The sequence below is a fragment of the Hemicordylus capensis genome, chromosome 1, assembly GCF_027244095.1.
Source record: "Hemicordylus capensis ecotype Gifberg chromosome 1, rHemCap1.1.pri, whole genome shotgun sequence".
Classification (NCBI taxonomy): domain Eukaryota; kingdom Metazoa; phylum Chordata; class Lepidosauria; order Squamata; family Cordylidae; genus Hemicordylus; species Hemicordylus capensis.
In genome coordinates this window covers 49,008,556-49,029,066 of record NC_069657.1, presented here as the reverse complement: position 1 = coordinate 49,029,066, position 20,511 = coordinate 49,008,556, and the positions used below count along the sequence as shown (strand labels likewise).

General features: G+C 44.5%; 1 protein-coding gene across 28 annotated transcripts in view; it reads left to right on the top strand.

Annotated features, from left to right (window-relative positions):
* The window catches only part of TTLL5 (tubulin tyrosine ligase like 5), a 253,862-nt gene that overhangs the window by 70,904 nt on the left and 162,447 nt on the right, over window positions 1-20,511 (top strand). For 26 of the 28 annotated variants that reach the window (XR_008309973.1, XR_008309988.1, XR_008309987.1 and 23 more), the window contains exons 18-20: window positions 57-148; window positions 5,851-5,913; window positions 16,498-16,614. Coding sequence is in view for 23 of the 28 variants with exons in the window: in XM_053262503.1 (XP_053118478.1) it covers window positions 57-148; window positions 5,851-5,913; window positions 16,498-16,614 (272 nt within the window). In the remaining 5 variants the exon portion in view is untranslated. The remainder of the gene's footprint in view (window positions 1-56; window positions 149-5,850; window positions 5,914-16,497; window positions 16,615-20,511) is intronic. The other 2 variants (XM_053262540.1, XM_053262680.1) reach the window with 1 other exon arrangement.

Here is a 20,511-nt window from a genome sequence, read left to right as displayed (position 1 = left end):
AAATATTTCTGTACTAGAATTCTCCAAGTGGCTTCCAATGCTCATTCTGATTCCAGATAAAAGTTTTGCGTCGAGTGAAAGAGGAATATGAGCGAAGAGGGGGATTTATCCGCATATTCCCTACGCCACTAACTTGGGACCTTTATGGGTGAGCAAAAATCAGAGTGATTCTATTACCTTGCACTTGTAGAAAAGTTTAGTAAGTAGCAGAGAAAAACTCTCCTTTCTTTCCACTCAAAGACTTTCCTTATGCTATAAACCAGGGATCTCAAATTGTGGCCCTCCTGCAGATGTGGGCCTACAACTCCCACCTTCCCTGACTATTGGCTATTGTGATAGGAATTATAAACTTCTTCTTCTTATTATTATTATTATTATTATTATCCCCCCCCACCCGGTGTACTTTATTGTTAACATATGTAAATTTGATACAGCCTTGTGCAGTTAAGTGCCACAATCAGTACAGCAACATTTTTTTTTAATTTTTTGTCTCTGTTTTTTTAAAAATTTGTTTAATAAGACAATACATAAACATGAATAGTAAAACTGATACATAATGACATTCATTAACCATCCTTCCAGATATGTAAATGATTAGATGGAGGAGAATGACTAAAATTATCTTGATTTGTGAACAGAATAAAATCTGACCATATCATGAAAAAATCATTAGAATTAGCTTGACCCACTCGAAGACGAATAATATGGGTCAATTTTTCAGATATGGCAATATGCCACATAGACTGATACCAAGATGTCAGAGACATGGTTTTATGCTTCCAGTATTGTGCAATGGATAATCTAGCCTCAGTTAACATAAAGACTATAAGATTCTTAGACAATAATGCCAAATTAGCTCCCGAAAATACATTTAATCGAGCTAACTCTGGCCTCATATCTAACCTCTGTTGTGTAATCTTACCCATTTCTAAAAATACCTCTGTCCAAAAGCAGAAAATACTGGGACAAGACCACCATAGATGGAAGGATTATTAATCTGGTATGGGATCCGTTGAATCCATTAGAATGGGTTCTGGGCCTGCGCGGAAGCCTCTCGGTGTAGAGTTTTTACAGCTCCTTTTCGGTGCCTGCACCCCGCCCCACGTGACCACATGGCTATTTAAGGTGGGAGGAAGCGCAGGCAGCTCAGTTCCTTGGAGACCGCCGTAGGAATCACTTGGTTTCTGCAGCTCCTTCGTGCTAGTTTCTTTGGCTACTTTCAATTTCTGATCTACTGGTTTTGACTCGGACTGTTTTTTCGGACTATTCTTGCTTCCTGATTTTGGATTGTCTGCTCTTCGTTTTGACCTGGATTGTGACTATTTTTGCTTCTGTAATCTCCGTCGGCTTGGCAAAAGATCAGACTGCTTTTCTGGCTACTGACCTTGGATAGTGAGTACTATGGATGCCCCTAAAGGAAAAAAGAACTTTAAACGCTGCACTGAGTGCAAAGCGAAACTGCCCTCACAAGATCGCCACAGCTTGTGTTTGCTGTGTCTGGGCGAGGCCCATAAAACTTCGGCCTGTAAGATATGTCAGTCTTTTTCTAAACAAACCAGGAGAAATCACGAGCTCTGTTTACGGGCTGCCCTATATGACGATGTTTTGGCAGTGCCTTCCTCCTCAAAATCTCCCCAGGCGCGTGGCTCGAAGGACCTGGGTCCAGCCCAGTCTATAAAACTTCGACGCCCCCCCGTGAAGGCCCCTAAGTGCTTGAAGAGGCCAGGTGAGAAAATGGTGGCCACTGGCGTCCCCGCCAAAAAGGCACAACTTCGAACCCAGTCGGAGTCGACACCTTCTCTGGGAACTGCACAGGACATTGTCTTTGTCTCCGCATCGAAAGAGCTGGCTCCTGAAGATTCAACTTCGACACTGTCAGTACTGACGACTTCGCAGCGTTCGGCATCGACAGCTCCACCACGAGCCGCCTCCTCGGCATTGAGCGCTCCAGCCAGGGCTCCTTCGACGCCAAGACCTGTACCCCACTCAACATCGACGGCCTCGATGTCAACAGTTTTGATACCAACGGAGGCAGTAGAGAAGGTGATGGGACACGCAGCCTCGACGCCTTGACCATCAACCTTTGCATCAATGTTGACAGAGACTCTACAGGATGCATTGAAGGAAGCGCCCTCGACATTGGTGGTGCTGCCTACGACGCTCTCGATATCGGCTACTAGGGACCTAGTGCTGGCACCAATTTCCATTTGTTCACCATCGACTTCAAGGGAGGATAGAACAGGCATCTGTACTAAATACCCCAACAAATATCATGACGGTGACCCCACGATTCTGGGCAACAATGACGTTTACTCTGGAGGGAGCTGATGTAGAGGACCCTGAGACACTGCAGCTGAATCCTCTTCTGAAAATGCTGGACTTCACTACTAATTCACCATTCACTTTCCAAGGCTTTCTGCATTCCGAGGAAGATGCTTCCGGCTCTGCCCCACGGTTGCTCACTGCTGTGCAACTCACAACTTCGACCCCATGGCACACCTGCAGCTTTAGTCACCAAGTGTCCCCATCTAAAGAGACTGCTTTACTGGGTACCAGCTTGCCTGGTGCGGGGTATGACTTCCAGGAAGACCGTGCATGGCGAAGGGGACTGACATAGGTACAGAATCCTGCTATACTTTCCGCCCCATCCCTCTCAGCAGATGTTGCTCCAGCTCCTCATAAAAAGGCCTTCTCCAGTGTGAGCACTCAGACTAGAACTCAGTGCGCTTCGGCACAGACTCAAACAGTTTCAAAGCAGTATTCTAAATGCAGGCTCTGCTGCTACAGAGCGGGACACGATCCACATTCTGTGGGGGATGCATTCCAAATAGACTGGTCACTCCATCGCTCTTATACAGGTGAAACTCGGAAAATTAGAATATCGTGCAAAAGTCCATTAATTTCAGTAATGCAAACTAAAAGGTGAAACTGATATATGAGACAGACGCATTACATGCAAAGCGAGATAAGTCAAGCCTTAATTTGTTATAATTGTGATGATCATGGCGTACAACTCATGAAAACCCCAAATCCACAATCTCAGAAAATTAGAATATTACATGGAACCAAGAAGACAAGGATTGAAGAATAGAACAATATTGGACCTCTGAAAAGTATAAGCATGCATATGTATGCAGTACTTGGTTTGGGCCCCTTTTGCACCAAGTACTGCCTCAATGCGGCTTGGCATGGATGCTATCAGCCTGTGGCACTGATGAGGTATTATGGAAGACCAGGATACTTCATTAGCGGCCTTCAGCAATTCTGCATTGTTTGGTCTCATGTCTCTCATCCTTCTCTTGGCAATGCCCCATAGATTCTCTATGGGGTCAGGTCAGGTGAGTTTGCTGGCCAGTCAAGCACAGTACACTGTATACTTTTCAGAGGTCCGATATTGTTCTATTCTTCAATCCTTGTCTTATTGGTTCCATGTAATATTCTAATTTTCTGAGATTGTGGATTTGGGGTTTTCATGAGCTGTACGCCATGATCATCACAATTATAACAAATTAAGGCTTGACTTATCTCGCTTTGCATGTAATGCGTCTGTCTCATATATCAGTTTCACCTTTTAGTTTGCATTACTGAAATTAATGGACTTTTGCACGATATTCTAATTTTCCGAGTTTCACCTGTATGTTCCCCCCCGCTTGCCGCTCGTGAGCAGAGTAATAGCTCGACTCCTTCACAGTTCAACGAGATGCATCTTGATCGCACCGTGGTGGCCATGCCAACCATGGTTTCTGCATTTACTCAGACTGACCTCACACACTTACTGGAGACTTCCAAACCGCCCGGACCTACTAATTCAAGAGGGCGGCCGAGTATTGCATCTCAAAGTTCTCTCACTGCAACTGACAGCATGGCGGATCGACTGCTGAAGAGGATCCTGCTGAACGAGCGCAGTCTACAAGGTGGAACTATGCTAGCAAGTGGAAAAGATTTGCATCTTATGCACAAGCATACGGGTTCTGTCCCAAACGGGCCACCATATGGGAAGTCTTGCTTTATATGACAGGCCTTAAGACATCGGGACTTTCTAATGTGTCCATACGAGTGCACCTGGCGGCTCTCTCGTCTAGACATCCAGGGTGGGATAGCAAGACATTGTTCTCCCATCCTTCCTGTAAGAGTTTCCTGAGAGGACTCACGAATCTCTACCCTCTTATACGCAAACCAGTTGAGCCTTGGAGCATCTCTCTGGTCCTCTCTGCTCTAACAGAGCCACCATTCGATCCAATGAATACAGCAACTCTTCGGCATATCTCCTTGAAAATGGCTTTTTTGGTGGCTATCACCACTGCCTGCAGGGTGAGCGAGCTGACCGCCCTCGGTATGGATGTGCCTTACATGGTTTTACCCGGAAAAGGTTCTCCTGTGTCCGGACATCACATTTGTACCCAAGGTGGTTTCGGATTTCCATATCAATCAAGACATACTTCTGCCCACCTTCTTCAGTTCTCCGTCCACGCCTTTGGAAAAGGCTCTCCACTCTTTAGATGTCTGCAGAGCGCTGTTCTATTATCTCTCGAGAACAAAGCCATTCCGAAAGTCCAAAAAGTTACTGATATCATACAAGGGTTCTTCTATGGGTCAAGTGCTGTCCAGGCAGCGTCTATCACATTGGATTGTGGAAGCCATTCGCCTTACCTACTCAATACAGGGAGTACCGGCACCAAAATCTATCAAGGCACATTCCACTAGAGCGTATGGCACTTCTGCAGCTTTTCTGTCTCGGGTGTCCTTCCCAGTTATCTGCAAGGCTGCTACTTGGTCATCTGATGAACCTTTTGTGAAACACTACGCTATTGACCTACAGTCCGCTGCAGAGGCAAACTTTGGGAGAGGCGTCCGTAAAAGGGTGTTGCAATAACGCACTGCTCCCTCCTCCTTTTGGAGCTAACTAAACACCCATTCTAATGGATTCAACGGATCCCGTACCAGATAAACAGGTTGCTCACCTGTAACTGATGATCTGGTAGAGATCCATTGATATCCATTAGACTTTCCCGAACCTCCCCTCTGCAGTGCACCATAGGTTTATAAAGTACAACTTACCATATCTATGACTGTTCCGGCGGTCTCCAAGGAACTGAGCTGCCTGCACTTCCTCCCGCCTTAAATAGTAATGTGGGGCGGGGCACAGGTGCCGAAAAGGAGCTGTGAAAACTCGATACCGAGAGGCTTCCACGCAGGCGCAGAACCCATTCTAATGGATATCAACAGATCTCTACCAGATCATCAGTTACAGGTGAGCAACCTGTTTTTATCATCATCATCATCATCATCATCATCATCATTATCATCATCATTTTACAGTTTATGTCCCGCGCTTCCTCCAAGGAGCCCAGAGTGGTGTACTACATACTTGAGTATGTTCCCCTATTTCTACAGCCATTCCAGCATAGGAGGGACAAACTCCTATTAATGTGGGATAATCTAGAAGGGGTCAAATACCACCTGTGAAAGAGCTTAACAAAGTTCTCTCTAATTCGAGAGATGGGAATTATAGTCAAACAGCAGCTGGATGGCTTCAGTTTGGGACCCCTGCCTTAAACTTTGCTTTCTGAGCCTTGCTTTGGACTACTTTGGTATATAAAAAGCTGCCATTTATTGTCTTTTTCTCTTTGTGCTACTCACATGCTTTACCATCTTCCCACTGTCCAGGTGTTGCACTTTTGTCATTAGCCTCTTCCTTTTCCTCCTTTCCTGACTTGCAGTACTAATGGTCCCTTGCTGTCTGTAATAAACTCGAGACTGATCTGTTTGGATAGACTTCAACTTCTTAATTTTTAAAAAAAGTTATTCTAATCCGAATTTTAACCGAGTGCCTTGCTCTTGACTTTCCAGGTCCTATTTGGAACACAAAACAACAATGAATTATATGCTGGCCACTCGCCTTTTCCATGAAAGGTATGGAAATGGTTCAAGGAGCCTGCAATACAAAGGGTGGTAGTATTGCAAGAAAAGGTAGAAGAAAATGAATTTGAACATACAAGGAATTTCTCATATACTAAGTACTGAGGCCATTGGGCAGTTGTCCAATTTAACTCTTTGAGCATTGCCTGTTGAGTAGTGGAGTAAAAGAGAGCAGAATTAATAAGCTGAATAGTTCACAGATATAAAAAGGTCCAGTACTGCCAAGGACATAACTGCTTTGCTGGATCAGATTAAAGCCCATCTGATCCAATGTCTTCTCCCAACCCCCCGCTCCCCCCCTCCCAGCAATGGCCAGCCATGTCTGTCTAGAAGTTTACTTGCTTCTCTGTTTACTTAAACTAAATCCCATCTGCCAGTTCTGATTGCCCAGTTTGGAGATACTTTGAATCTCCTTGTGGACTGCTTAAAATTCCACCATCCTGGATATTTGGGTTCTTACATGACTATCTTGCTGTTCACTCCTGACTCCAGATCACTTATGTTACGGGTATAATAAATGGCACCAGTCTCTTATGGAACTGTTTTCTTCCCTCTATCATAAAAAATTTCTTACCACTGCTTTACCCCTTTCTTTTCTTACCGTGGTCTGTCTTGTTATCCAGTTGTTGCTAAGTTTTTTAAAAAGAGCCTTGGTGAGGACTTTGCCAAAGCCATTTTTGTATATAGGTTGATGTGGTAGTATTATCTATCTTTATTTTTTATTTCTCTATTTTTTATTCTCTCTGTCTCTTGCTTCTAAGCCTTTTGGCTAGGATTGTGTGTGTGTGTATTTCTCTATGTAAACCGCTTTGGGAACTTGTTGAAAAGCAGTATATAGATATCTGTTGTTATGTAGATTCCCCCCACCCCATGTGAACATCTGAGCAGATAGCAAATACAGTAGTCCCTCGCCAACCACGAGGGTTCAGTTCCTGGAAACCCTTGTGGTTGGCGAATTTGTGGTAGGTGAGACATAGACTTTAATGGAAAACAGGGGGTTAGGGGAAACGTGAGAGGGAAAGTGGCCAAATTACAAAAAAAAGTGAAAAATCCCCCCTGACCCCCAAAAATCACCCCCTGACCCCGGAAATTGGCCCCCAAAACTGCCCCATTTAAAAATATATATATATGGGTGGTGGCAATTTTCCAATTGTGGATACCTAAATCTGCGATTTTCAAACCCGTGATAGGTGAGGGACGACTGTATAAATTGATAGATACGTTTGCATAATATATTCCTGGACTCCTTCAATACTATATGGGTTGTGCTCAGACGTTCAGCTGTATCTGGGAATACTTGTTCATTGGAATACTTCCATGTGACAATGGTATGTGACAGGTGTATTTCATAGTTCTTTGTGTGGTCTCTGTCTTTTACACCAATGGACTTCATGCACACGCAGATACCACACTGGGAACCTTTCAAGTTTCTTTTTCTCCTATTTTGGCGGGAACTCCACGTCCAACTATATGCAGCTGCACCTCTCCTTGTTTCCTCAGTCTTTCATTGTCCATGCTTCAGTCAACATCGTTTGGCACCTCTGAGCTTCTTTCTGCAAGTCTTTTTTAATCATTGTAATCCTATCTCCTGTTTTTCTCTCTAGTTACTACTTTATTTTTTTTAGTAGTTAATGCCTTTTCCTTCATGTTTTATTTGCTTTCCCCCCACCCACCCACCCTAATCTCCCACTCCCAGCTGGGATGGGAGAATTCAGACCTTGCTTGCAGTGTATAGCAAGCAAGATTATCTTCAAAAACTGTATGTGTTGTGGGGCAAAACTACCATCTTCTGACACCCAGAGTAAATGCTTGTTTGCCTGGGTGAATTTCACATCGTTGAATCACAATCGTCGAATCAATCTGCACACACTACCAGAAATTCACCAAGCAGGCCAGGAAGAAATAAGATACATTTGGTGTGCACCTTTATTTAGCCACGGCTCTACACTTGAAAATTGCAAATTACCAGGGGTATAATGAGAGAGATGATCTCTTCCTTGGGGAAAAAGTGTTACCTTTCATTGAGTAGCTACCTCTGGATCAGAGGGAACAACATTCCTGAAAGAGGCTGTGCAGCTGGCTAAGCAAGAGTTATACTCTGCTAGACACTCTGTTGAATGCGTAGCCAAGGTAATGGCAACCTCAGTGGCAATCCTCAGACTTGCCTGGTTACAATAATCAGAGCTCACGTATAAGGCGCGATTCAGGATTGAGGACCTTCCCTTCAAAGGGCATGCCCTCTTTGGAGACAAAACGGATGAGACCCTTCAAAAGGTCCAAAAGATGAAAAGCACAGCACGCTCTATTATTTATCAGCCCACTTACCCTGCCTACCTATGCTGGTTTGTGACCATAATAAAGATTGATTGATTGATTGATGCCTACCAAAGCAGAATAAATGGCCACACTATCAGTCTTCATGCTAGTCTTCCCAACAAACCTCGTCAGACTGCTCCTTTCACCCTCAGTGGTATCTCCCCAAGTCAAAGCCATCTTTCAGTCCAAGCAAAGCAACTCCTCAGAAACAGAGGGCCTCTGGCTACCAAAAGAAGGAATGATTCTCCCTCTTGGATGACAGGCACCTGCCTAGTCTCATTTTTACTGACTTTGGACAACATCACCTCGGACCAATGGATCTTGACGGGGTCTGCTCAACTTTGGCCCCCCAGCTGTTTTTGGACTACAACTCCCATAATCTCTAGCCACAATGACCAATAGCAAGGGATTATGGGAGTTGTAGGCCAACATCTGTAGGAGGGCCAAAGTGAGCAGCCTGGTCTTGACCATCATCCATGTTGGTTATGCTCTGGAAGCCACACTTTACCTGAACAATCACCACTCCCCCCACAACAATCCTCATGGAAGAAGTCACTGCCTTTTTGCTAAAGGATGTGATAGAAAAAGTACCAGTCACTGCATCACCGGACTTCTGTTCTCATTACTTTACAGTCCCAAAGCATGACAGGGGCCTTCATCCTATTTTAGATTTCAGAGAGCTCAACAACTACATTATGTACAAGCGCTTCCGCATGCTCTCAGTTCCAACCATTCTATCCTCGCTCAAGCGAGAGATGTGGCTAGCGTCCCTGGATTTAAAGGATGCATACTATCACAATAAAATCACAACATTGATGGATTTTGCATTTCAAAGTAGGCACAAACATGATTCAATTCAAAGCTCTCCTGTTTGGCCTGGTGCCTGTCCTCAGAGTGTTCACGAAGTATAGAGCACCAGTGGTAGCCTTTCTTCAACAAGAAGGCATCCAGATATTTCCTTTTCTGGACAATTGGCTCAAAGTAGGGATGTGCAGACAAGTTCGGAACCAAACTGGTTTTAAGTTGAACCAGTTCGGTTCAAAGGCTCGGGGTCAAGCCGAACCACTCCTGGTTCAGCTCAACCCCGGACCGAACCCCCCAGCCCATTTGGGGGGTAAAATTGTTTTAATTTTTTTTTAAACTTACCCCCCTCTGGGGGGGTGTCTCTGAGGTTGTAGTGGGGTCCACAGAGGTTCCCCCTCCACCCACCAGTCTTCCATCCTTCGAAAATGGCCTCATTTGGGCCTTTCCCTCATCAGTGCGGTTGCCATTTGGGAGGCCCCTGCACCTGTGCAATGGGCCTCTGCATGGCCTGGGCCTCTGTGCGGCCTTCATCCCCGTTCGCAACCCCCCCCCGACTGGATCAGACTGGGGGGCGTGTTCGAGGGGGTGCTAGACCAAACTGGCCTGGTCTGGTTCGGGTCAAGGTGCATCTGGTTCGGGTCAAGGAGCATCCAATTCATAGGCCTCATCTTCAACACTTCAGAGGGTTGAGTATTTCTCCCAGATGCATGAATTAAGACATTAAGCACCCTAGCAATGTGCATTATAGGCGATGCAGTCCACAGGGCAAAGACTATTTAGCGGCTCCTGGGTTACATGGCTGCTACCACATATGTGTTGCCACATACCCACATCCACATGAGTATGCTCCAGAGATAGTTCCTCAACAATTTCCATCCTCACAGAAACTCTCAGAATGCTTGTCTCTGTCCCCCAGAACATGTTTGCACTTCCATCAATTGGTGGGCTCATGCATTTCACTTGTCCTATGGAAATCCTTTCCATCTTCCAGTTCCCCAATGTGTAATTACTTATGTGTCCAAGAAAGGTTGGGGTGCACAGACAGGCACCCTGTGTCTGAAAGGGCACTAGAGTGCAGTGTTCCCTCTAACAGGGATTCTCAGATGTTGTTGACTACAACTCCCATAATCTCCAAGCAAAAGCCATTGCAGCTGGGGATTGTGGGACTTGTAGTCAACATCATCTGGAAATCCCTGTTAGAGGGAACAGTGCTGGAGTGCTCCAGAAAGGAGCAAGCACATAAATTCTTTGGAGTTGCTTGTGATATTCAATGCCCTGAATGGTTTCCTTCCACTCATAAGGAATTCTTCCGTCACCATCCATCCAGACAATACAACACCAAAACTTATATAAACAGGCAAGGCAGAACAACATCCAGAACCCTGCTGGCCTTGACCATGGAAATTTGGCAATTGTGCATCAAGCACAAGGTGATGCCGCAGGTGAGGCACATTCAAGGAGCAATGAACCTCTGAGCGGATGCTCTCAGCAGGTCATCCACATCCTCCCATGACTGAGAGCTCAATCAAAGGACATCTTCCAACAGTGGGAACACTCCCCCCCCATTGGATGCTTTGCCTCAGAAGAGAACACAATATGAAGCATTTTGTTCGAGATTGGGGAAAGGGGGGAATGGGCTGGGAGATGCATTCGCAATCATGTGGACAGAACATTTCACCTTCCTGTTTCCGCCAATTCGGCTGCTGTCAATAATTCTTTTGAAAATCAGGAGAGAACGAGTGAATTGCATCCTGGTGGCACCATGTTGGCCTCGGAGGCCATGGTTTCCATGATGGAGGCATATGGCCACATATTACATACATCTCCCAATGCATATTCACTTCCTGTTTCAGGCTGCAGGAAAGATTCTGCATCCTGATGTGAAATCCATCCATCTGATGGCTTGGAGAATCTTGTCTCCTTCCCCTTAGACTTGCGGGAAGTCCTTCTAGCATCTAGGAAACATGCAACAACAAAGTCTTACAATTACAAATGGAGGAGGTTCTGCAAGTTTGCAGACCAACACAAGTTTAATGTTTACTCACTTGTTTAGAAAATCTGTTCATACCTGTTGTACCTGAAGCAGTTAGACTCCAAGTTATCCTTGTTTGAAAGTTCACATAGCTGCAATCGTGGCCCACATGCCAAAGGTGGGCAGTCATAGTTTAATAATACAATGGCTAAACAACTTCTCAAGGGCCTGTCCCATCTCCTCCTTGAGAACCCTGTCATAGTCCCTACATGGGATCTCTCCTTAGTGTTGGCTTGCTTATTAAGCCCCCTGTTTGAACCCTTGGCCACATAGGATCCCCATCTCCTTACCTGGAAAGTGTCCTCCTTGATTGCCATCACTTCTGCACACAGGATGAGTGAGCTCCATTCCATCACTCACAGCCAATCAATCTGCCTGTGTTCTTTCAGAACCCAACTTTACCAGGCTGAGCACCGCTTGCACTTCCTAGATGTCAGGCGAGCCTTGGCCTTCTACCTTTAGCATTCTGAGACGTAGAGACAGTCTAAATTCCTTTTTGTATCCTACGAGGGCCAGAAAAAAGGGCTGTTGGGTTTCTTCGTCTCCTTGTCTCCAGAATTTAACTCTCCTACAAGTTAGCATGTAAATAGCTCCCACCAACACATTCTACTAGAATGATGACCTCCTTAGTTGTCTTTGAGAGAGTGGTGCCACTCGAAGCAATATGCCAGGCAGCTACTTGGGCATCACCGCATTATTTTATCCACCATTATGCCATCAATGTTTGAAGCCACCTACTACTATATTTTGAAGCCTATTGTGGAGGAGGAGGAGCTGACCTGAGAAGGTAAGCTAGCTCTTCTATCCTAAAACCCCTTTTTTCTGGAAATAAACAGGAGGGGAATTTGATTTTGTGTCCTACATTTTCATCTGGTGGACCACTGTGAGAAACAGGATACTGGACTAGATGGGCCTTGGGCCTGATCCAGCAGGGCTGTTCTTATGAGGAAGGGGAAATTTTGAGAGGCTGGTTTCTCTTTAGGTCCCATTTTGTGTGTCTTTCTTTGTTTTTTGCCAGAGCTTGTTTTGAGGGCTGTTTTGGTTTTCAGTTTCTGTTCTCTCTTGCTTAGTGGGAGATGGTGGGAGGAGCCAGCTAGGGCTGTGAGGTTAGTCACACCTGTTGGGAGGGGCTGCATTCCTGCTGAACCACATTCCTGTTCAGTTTGAAGCCTACTCTCTATATGAGAAACAGCCAGGGAGGTTATTTAGGGAATAGGGATTAGCAAACAGGGTCAGTGGAGTTTTGCGTGGGGTTTAGTGGGGAATTGTGTGAGTTCGTTTGAAAGGAGGTCCCTTGATCACAAGGTGACCAGCGGGAAGAAAGGTTTACCACTCTCTCTTTCATATCCTTGGGAAAGTTTAAACTGTTGAATAGCTGACAACTATGGCTAAGGCCTTACTTTCAAATAAACAATATCCAAATACTCTAAACAGTGAACAAAACCAGTTATGAAGATAGAAAGCCTACAGGGGAGTGGGCGCTTCCCAGTGTAGTGCGCAGAGTGTTGCATGTATGACTGTTTGCTTGATGGGCGGAAGTCATGGGTATGTGCTCGGTGCAAGGAGCTCCTGGTTCTCGGGGAACAAGTCCATTCCCTTGAAACCAAGGTGGCAGATCTGGAGAAGCTTCGGGTCAGAGAGGGACGTGGAGAGACCTTCAGGGATGTGATAGACATCCCACTCCCAGGCTGATGGCTCCTCTGCTGTCAGGGAGAATGAAGGTTTCGAGGAAGGAGGACATCATTCGCTCCCTTAGAAGGGACCTTTTCCATGAATGATGAGCCCATATCCTCTTGCACATAGTCCTCCGTGGGGGTGGGGGCCTCCTAGTAGTGGGTGATTTGATCATTGGGATATAGAGAGATGGGTCTGTGACCCACATGTAAACCAGGGGTCTACATGCCTGGTGTGAATGTTGCAGATATCATGCGGCATCTAGATAGACTTTTAGGCAATGCTGAGGAGGAGTCACCTGTCGTGGTGCACATCGGCATCTACAATGTTGGGAAATGCAGTCGGAAGGTCTTGGAAGCCAAATTAGGCTGCTAGGTAGCATAATGAAGTCCAGGACCCCCAAGGTAGCAGTCTTAGAAATGCTACCTGTTCTGCATTGAGGACCACCAAGACAGGCAGAGCTGAAGGGTATCAATACGTGGATGAGATGGTGGTGTTGAGAGGAGGAGTTTAGATTTGTTAGGCACTGGGATACATTTTGGGGCAAAATGAGCCTATACAAAAGGGATGGACTCCGCTTGAATTAAGATGGAACCAGACTTCTGGCACTTAGAATAAAAAAGGTCACAGAACAGACCTTTTGAAATGATGTCTGGGGGATAGCTGACAGACGTTGGGCATATCTAATTTGGCAAATGCCAGCCTTTGAGGTGTGAGGGTATAAATGATTCAGATAAAACAGAAGGGAAAGAAAGAAAGAACCAGATAAAAAGCAGACAGTAGGATGTGCTAGCCAGTCAAAGAGATCAAATGGCGCAAAAACAAAAAAACAAAAACCAGCATATAGGCTGAATCAGAAGAATTCTGAAATCAGAAGCCTCTGAGCCAAGATGGGTGAGCTGCTTGGTTGCTAATGAAAACATAGATATAGTGGGCATAACAGAAACATTGTGGAACAGTGAGAACCAGTGGGACATGCTTATTCCTGGATATAAATGCTATAGAAAGGACAGGGAGGGGCAAATTGCAGGTGGAGTAGCACTGTATATTAAAGAAGGGCTAGAATCTAACAAGCTGGAAAGCCTAGGAAGACCAGACACCTCCACAGAAACTCTGTGGGTGACAATACAAGGCCTGAAATGAAATGTGCTACTAGGGACATGCTATCATCATCCTGATCAAAACGCTGACAGTGACTGGGAGTTGCAGAAGAACATCAGGACGGCATCAAGAGAGACAGGGCAGTAATAATGGGTGACTTCAATTACCCACGCATAGACTGGGTAAATTCACAGTCAGGTAACGACAAAGAGACCACATTCCTAGATACACGGAATGACTATACCATAGAACAGTTGGTCATTGAATCAACCAGAGACAAGGCAACCTTGGATTTAATCCTGAGTGGTGTACTGGACCTGGTGCGAGATGTCAGTGTTGTGTAACTTTTAGGGCACAGTGACCATAGTGTGATCAAATTCAGCATATATGTGAGCAGAAAATCACCAAGGAAGTCTAACACAGACACTATGAATTTCAGAAGAGGAAACTTCTCTAAAATGAGAGGTTTGGTGAAAAGAAAACTGAAAGGGAAAATCAAGAGAGTGACCTTGCTCCAGAACACATGGAGTTTATTTAAAACCACAATACTATACGGTTGTGGTTTGTTATACAGTTAGAATGTATACCAAAAAGGAAGAAAGATACCACCTAGACTGTGAGGATGCCAGCATGGCTAACAAGTATAGTCAAGGAAGCTATAAAGGGGATGAGGACATCCTTCAGAAATTGGAAATCCTGCCCAAATGAAGAGGGGGGAAAAGAACACAAACTCTGGCAAAAGAAATACAAGGAGACTATAAGGGAGTCAAAAAGAGAGTTTGAGGAACATTTAGCTAAAAACTTGTTTTAAATACATCAGAAGCAGGAAACCTGCCAGGGAGAAGGTTGGTCCATTAGATGATGAGGGAGTGAAAGGGATTATTAAGGAGGATATGGAGACTGCAGAGAAACTAAATGAGTTCTTTGCATCTGTCTTCACGGCAGAGGATACTGATGTGTGGACCTGTGCCTGAACTGAGCTTCTCAGATACAGAGGCTAAAGAACTGAGTCAGATAGAGGTGATGTTCTAAACTGTCTGGAAAAATAAAAAATTAACAAATCACCAGGGCCAGATGGCACCCACCTGAGAGGCCTTAAAGTACTCAAATGTGAGATCACTGACCTCCTTGCAAAAATATTACCTATCCCTACAATCAGGATCTGTACCAGAGGACTGGAAAGCAGCCAAAGTAATGCCACTTTTCAAAAAGGGATCCAAGGGGGATCCAGGAAAGTACCGTACAGTTAGCTTGTTCCAGGCAAATTGATGAAAAACATTCTCAATGGTAAAATTGTCAAGTATATAAAAAACACAGGCCCTGCTGAAGAAGAACCAGCATAGCTTCTGCAAAGGTAAAACTTGTTTCACTAAACTTTTGGAGTTCTTTGTGAGTGTCAACAGGTGTGTGGATAAAAGTGATCCAGTTGACATAGTATACCTGGACTTTCAAAAAGCTTTTTGACAAAAGTTCCTCATCAAAGACTCCTGAAAAAACTTAGCAGTCACGGGATAAAGGGACAGCTTCATTTGTGGATTGGTAACTGGTTGAAGGACAGGAAACAGAGCGTAGGAATAAATTGACAGTTCTCTAAATGGAAAGAAATAAGAAGTGGGGTCCCCCAGGGATCGGTATTGGACCAGTGCTATTTAACTTGTTCATAAATGTTCTAGAAGTTGGGGTAAGCAGTAACATGGCCAAAATTGCAGATGACAGCAAACTTTTTAGGGTAGAGAAATCCGCAATAGATTGCGAAGAGCTCCAAAAAGGGTCTCTCCAAACTGGTGGAGTGGGCAACAAAATGGCAATGTTAATGAGTGTAAAATGATGCATATTGGGGCAAAAAAACTCCGTCACATATACGCTGATGGGATCTCAGCTGTCAGTGACTGACCAGGAGAGGGATCTTTAAGGACTCTCGAGTGGATGCCATATGACCCTGGCAATTAGTTAATTTTTAATTTTTCAAGACAGTTTAGAATGCCATCTCTTGTCACCTCTATCTGCTTAGTTCTTTAGCCTCTGTTTCTGAGAAGCTCAGTTCAGACTCAGATATACAACAAATATTTACATACTGCTTTTCAACAAAAGTTTCCAAAGTGGTTTACATAGAGAAATAATAAATAAAAATAATATGACTCAATAAGATATATACTCAATATCCTCTGCCTCGAAGACAGATGCAAAGAACTCGTTTAGATTCTCTGCAATCTGCATATCCTCCTTAATAATCCCTCTCACTACTCCATCATCTAACGGTCCAACTCCCTCCCTGGCAGGTTTCCTGCTTCTGATATATTTAAATATATTTTTGCTATTGCTCTTGATGCTTTTAGCTAAATTCTCTTCATTTGGGCAGGATTACCAATTTCTGAAAGATGTCTTTTCCCCCTTCATAGCCTCCTTGACTGTACTTGTTAGCACTATGTGCATGGTTTAAGCACTATGTGCCCAAGCCTAAGGGAGCAGCAGGCTTGTGTGCTTCTTGCTCCTCCTGCTTCTCTTCATGCATGCAAAAGAACAACTTTAAGAACAACCCATGTTCTTACATATGTGTAAGAATTTAAGGAACTGTGGTTTGTTAGAGTTGGAACAAGCCAAGATATCAAACCATGGTTTAGTGTTGTGTGTTTTGCCTTTGCTTCTTACAGTTCCCAGTACCTTGAATGTAAGAAGTTATCTTATACAGAGCACCAGAGAGAGGACATTCCCAAGCCTATTTGCCTGGGAGAAGTCAGGAATGGAACCTGGGACCTTATGTGTGCAAAGTACGTGCTGTACTGCTAAGCTATTGGCCCTTCCCTTGACTGGGTATCATAGACCATTTCTTTCTAAAGAACACTGTGTCCCAGAGGCACTGCTTGCCGATCCTTTTTGGAATGCATTTTTAGAGTGATTACCTGCCAGCAATGCTTCCACTGGTCTGAACAAGAAATCCATTCCACTTGTTGCTATGTTCAATACTATTAATTCCTAGTAATAAAACCCAAGAAGACCTCCCAGATGGGCAGTCAATGTTTTATTGGCCAAAGTTTGAACTGCAAGATGGGAGTGGAAATAAGGCATTTTCAAAACGCTTGGAATAGGCAGCTTTTGCATTTCAGGCATATTGAGATAGCTACCTTGCTCCAAACAGAGAGCTAAGCCATGAAAAAAAAGTAGGGTTGGTTCTGGTTCAACAGCATTTTAAAACTCTGCAGTTCTTTTCAGTTCAAATGCTAACTTTAGAAAGTGGTTCATCAGACACTCTGTACCTGTTTTGCTTGTGACGCACGGGCAGGTTTAAAGATGCAAGAGGCAAGTGTGGATGGAGCAGCCTGCGCCATTCATGCCACTTCTTTAAATCTCTCTAAAAGAGAGTTGCTATTTAAACTACATATATGGGAATGTAGAAAACCACAAATAACGGAAACTATCTCCTGTGACAACTAAATTGATATACAGGGAGATGGCCCACAAATGGATGAAACTGCTATTTGAGGGCCTAAATTTTTTTTTTTATCAATGAGCTCGGAGAACGGAAATAAAGGAACAGTTAGACATTTGTAGGATTCAAACTTCAAACATTATTCATTTTATTGAATAATTACCATATATGGTAAATTTGAATCATAGTAAATTTGAACCTACAAAAGGTCATCTTCTCTTGGCTTTATGTCATTTTTGAATTATTTATCTGAGAGTTAAAAATCCAAGAACAATAGCAGTTAAAATATGATTATATTCAGAATTTCTTCTTTAAAAAACCAAACCATTTAAATGTTTTCCCCAGCATATTCTGGTGTAAAAGGTAGTGCATTCAGTTAATTTCAGTGGCAGGATTGTGTATGCAAAAGTTGGTATCTGTAGGTCATCAGGAAAATGAACTTCACTTTGCACAAACAAATTCTTCAAAATATATAACAGACTTTTAACACAAATAAAATAGGATACATCTGTAAGAATATAATTGAATGTTTTTATACCCCGTGTTCTATACTCACACAGCAGTGTAAAATGATTATTGTTCTGTGGACAGTTAGGAACTGTGATTCTTCCCTAGGCCTTGGATTTTTAGTAGCATTACCTTGCCTGCAATCCTAAATTTAAATAAGGAAGCAATATGCAATGATTTTCTTTATGGGAAGAAAGATTCTTTGGAAGAGAAAAAGCTTTAGGCCAGCCTAAAGTGAAGGCATCAAGTCAAATGGTTATTAATGAAGTTTTCATAGCTATTTTCCCTCCCTCCAAATTCGTTAGGGCTCTAACCGCCTGCCCTCTTTCAGCTAGGACTCTGCATAACTTAACAAAAAGAAAAAGGTTAACTTGCCTTGCTTAGGATGAATGGTGAGGAAACAGTAAAATAAACTTGCAGACATTTGCAACCTCTGAGTCTGAGGCCTTGCTGCTGTACAACAACCCTCTGAGAATGGCAAGTTTCAACTTGAGTACCATTCTTATCAATTCTAAATACTTCTTACTAATCTTTGCTCCTCCTCCTTCTTTCCTCCTCCTCCTCCTCAGGTGGCTCTCTGGGAAATATAATTTCTTTATATTTAAATATTGTATACTTAAATATAACATCTGGAGTAGAGAGAGGTCCTCACCATTCCTTGAAAAAGAATCTCTGTGTGCCCAATTATTGAACCCTATTATTCTGAACTGGTTCACACTATTTGTGTAGAGGGGTTGGGTTCTGATTCAAATCAACTTTGAGACTTCAGATCCAGTTCAGTGGAAAAACTTATCAGAACTCATTTTGGGTTCAGGTTTGGGTTCAGTTTGACTCCCTATCTCCAACCACTTGGAGCAAAAAGGATCACAGTCTGGAACTGCTTTGTGGATAAGTAGACTCCTAAGAGACATTCACTGGATATACAAATTGTAAAGCAAACTGCATGTAGCAATTATAACTGACATGAATAATTGGCATTGAGCCAATGCTCCAGGCAGTATCAACATGTTTTCTGTGAAAAGCATGTTTAATAAGAATCCTACACTTGCTCAGAATGTATTTGAACTCCTCTCATGCTGCAGCTTTAGATGGGAGTCATGGCATTATTAGCCAAGTTGCAGAAGCCAGTACAGGGTTAACACTGGTCATATGTAATACCAAACAAGAGTACAGGGAAGCAGGGAAAATCTATGCACATAAAAAACAAGTCCAAGCAGTCCTGAAGCTTGCTCCCAATCCCTTAACCCTAGTCCAATTGCCAGTTTACATACCTGTACTGGCTTCTGCAACTTGGCTAATACAGGTGGCTGCGGGCGGCGGCACAGAGAAACTGAAATCAATAGGGGAGGGGATGTTGCCTTTATGCTTGTGGTCCCTTTGGAAGCAGGAATGCTCTCAGTCTCTCTGTGCCGCTGCCCGCAGCCACCTCTCAGCTGTTTGTCGGGTTGGGGACTGAGCAGGGGAAACGGCAGGCTCTCTCTATCACTCGTGGCACGCCCTGGCACAGGTAGAGGAGAGAGAGGTTCTATTCTCCTTTGCTGAGCTGAAGCCCGGCGAGGGAGGGGACAGGTGCTGCGAGGAGGAAGCTCCCCTCATGCCCAGTGCCTCAGAGGGAAACTACCCTCTGTCACCTCCACTCCTAGCCGAAACTGAGACACCCCCTGAGCTTCTGAAGAAGCCAACTGCTGCCAGCGCATTGCTCAAGAGTCAAGCAGCAGCACCACACAGACCCCAAGTTTCCTCAGCCACCCTCCTCCTCCCCCCCACCTAAAATCAAAAGAATATAAACTTTTTTAAAAAAACTAACAAACGAACACAAGCACACACCATGACTCAGCCAAGGGTCTCTCTCTGAATCTCTCTGTGCTGCCAGCCACAGCCGCCTCTCAGCTGTTTGTTGGTGGAGAGCAGGGGAAGGGGCAGGCTATCTCCTCACTCCCGCTGCCGCCTCTTCAAACTGCGGGGTGACCCCGACCCACCTCCTTGCCCCCCCCCAGACACCACCTGAGCTCCAACACACCCCACCGTTTCCCTCAACCCCCCCCCCCCCGTAAATTTGAAGAAAAGGTTAAAAAAACCAACAACATGGCTCAGCTTTTTGTTGGTTGGGGAGCGGGGGAAAGGGTAGGGCAGGCTTTCTTGTCGCCAGTGCCTTGGCCTGAGCCCCAACACGCCCCACCATTTTCCTCAACCCTCCCCCCGCCGTAAATTTAAAGAGAAAGGTTTTTAAAAACACACACACAGAGAGCTCTGTGCTACCCGCGGCAGCCGCCTCTCAGCTGTTTGTCGGTTGCTCGGGGTGGGGAAATAGCAGGGCACGCTCTCTCGTCACCATCGGCTCTTCAACTAGCATATATGGAAGCTCTGAGCACCCCACCGTTTTCCTCAACCCTCCCCCATAAATTTAAAGCAAACAGTGTTTTTTTTTTTTTTTTAAACACATGGCTCAGGCTAGGGGGGGAAAGGGCAGGTTTTCTGCCTCCATGGGGCACCCCCGCTACCCCCCCAGACACCCCACTGATGCTGAGACATCATGCCTGGCCCAACCATTTTCCCTCAACCCTCCCCTCCTCCCCCTGTAAATTTAAATAAAACATTTTTTAAAAACAAAAAACAGACACACACCTTGATGCTGCAGCTGCACACTTTATTGTGAAGGCGGTCAGTTTCAGTTTGCAAAAAGCAAGGCTTAGGCTCAGACTGGTCGGTGGTCTTCTCCTCGCTGGATCCT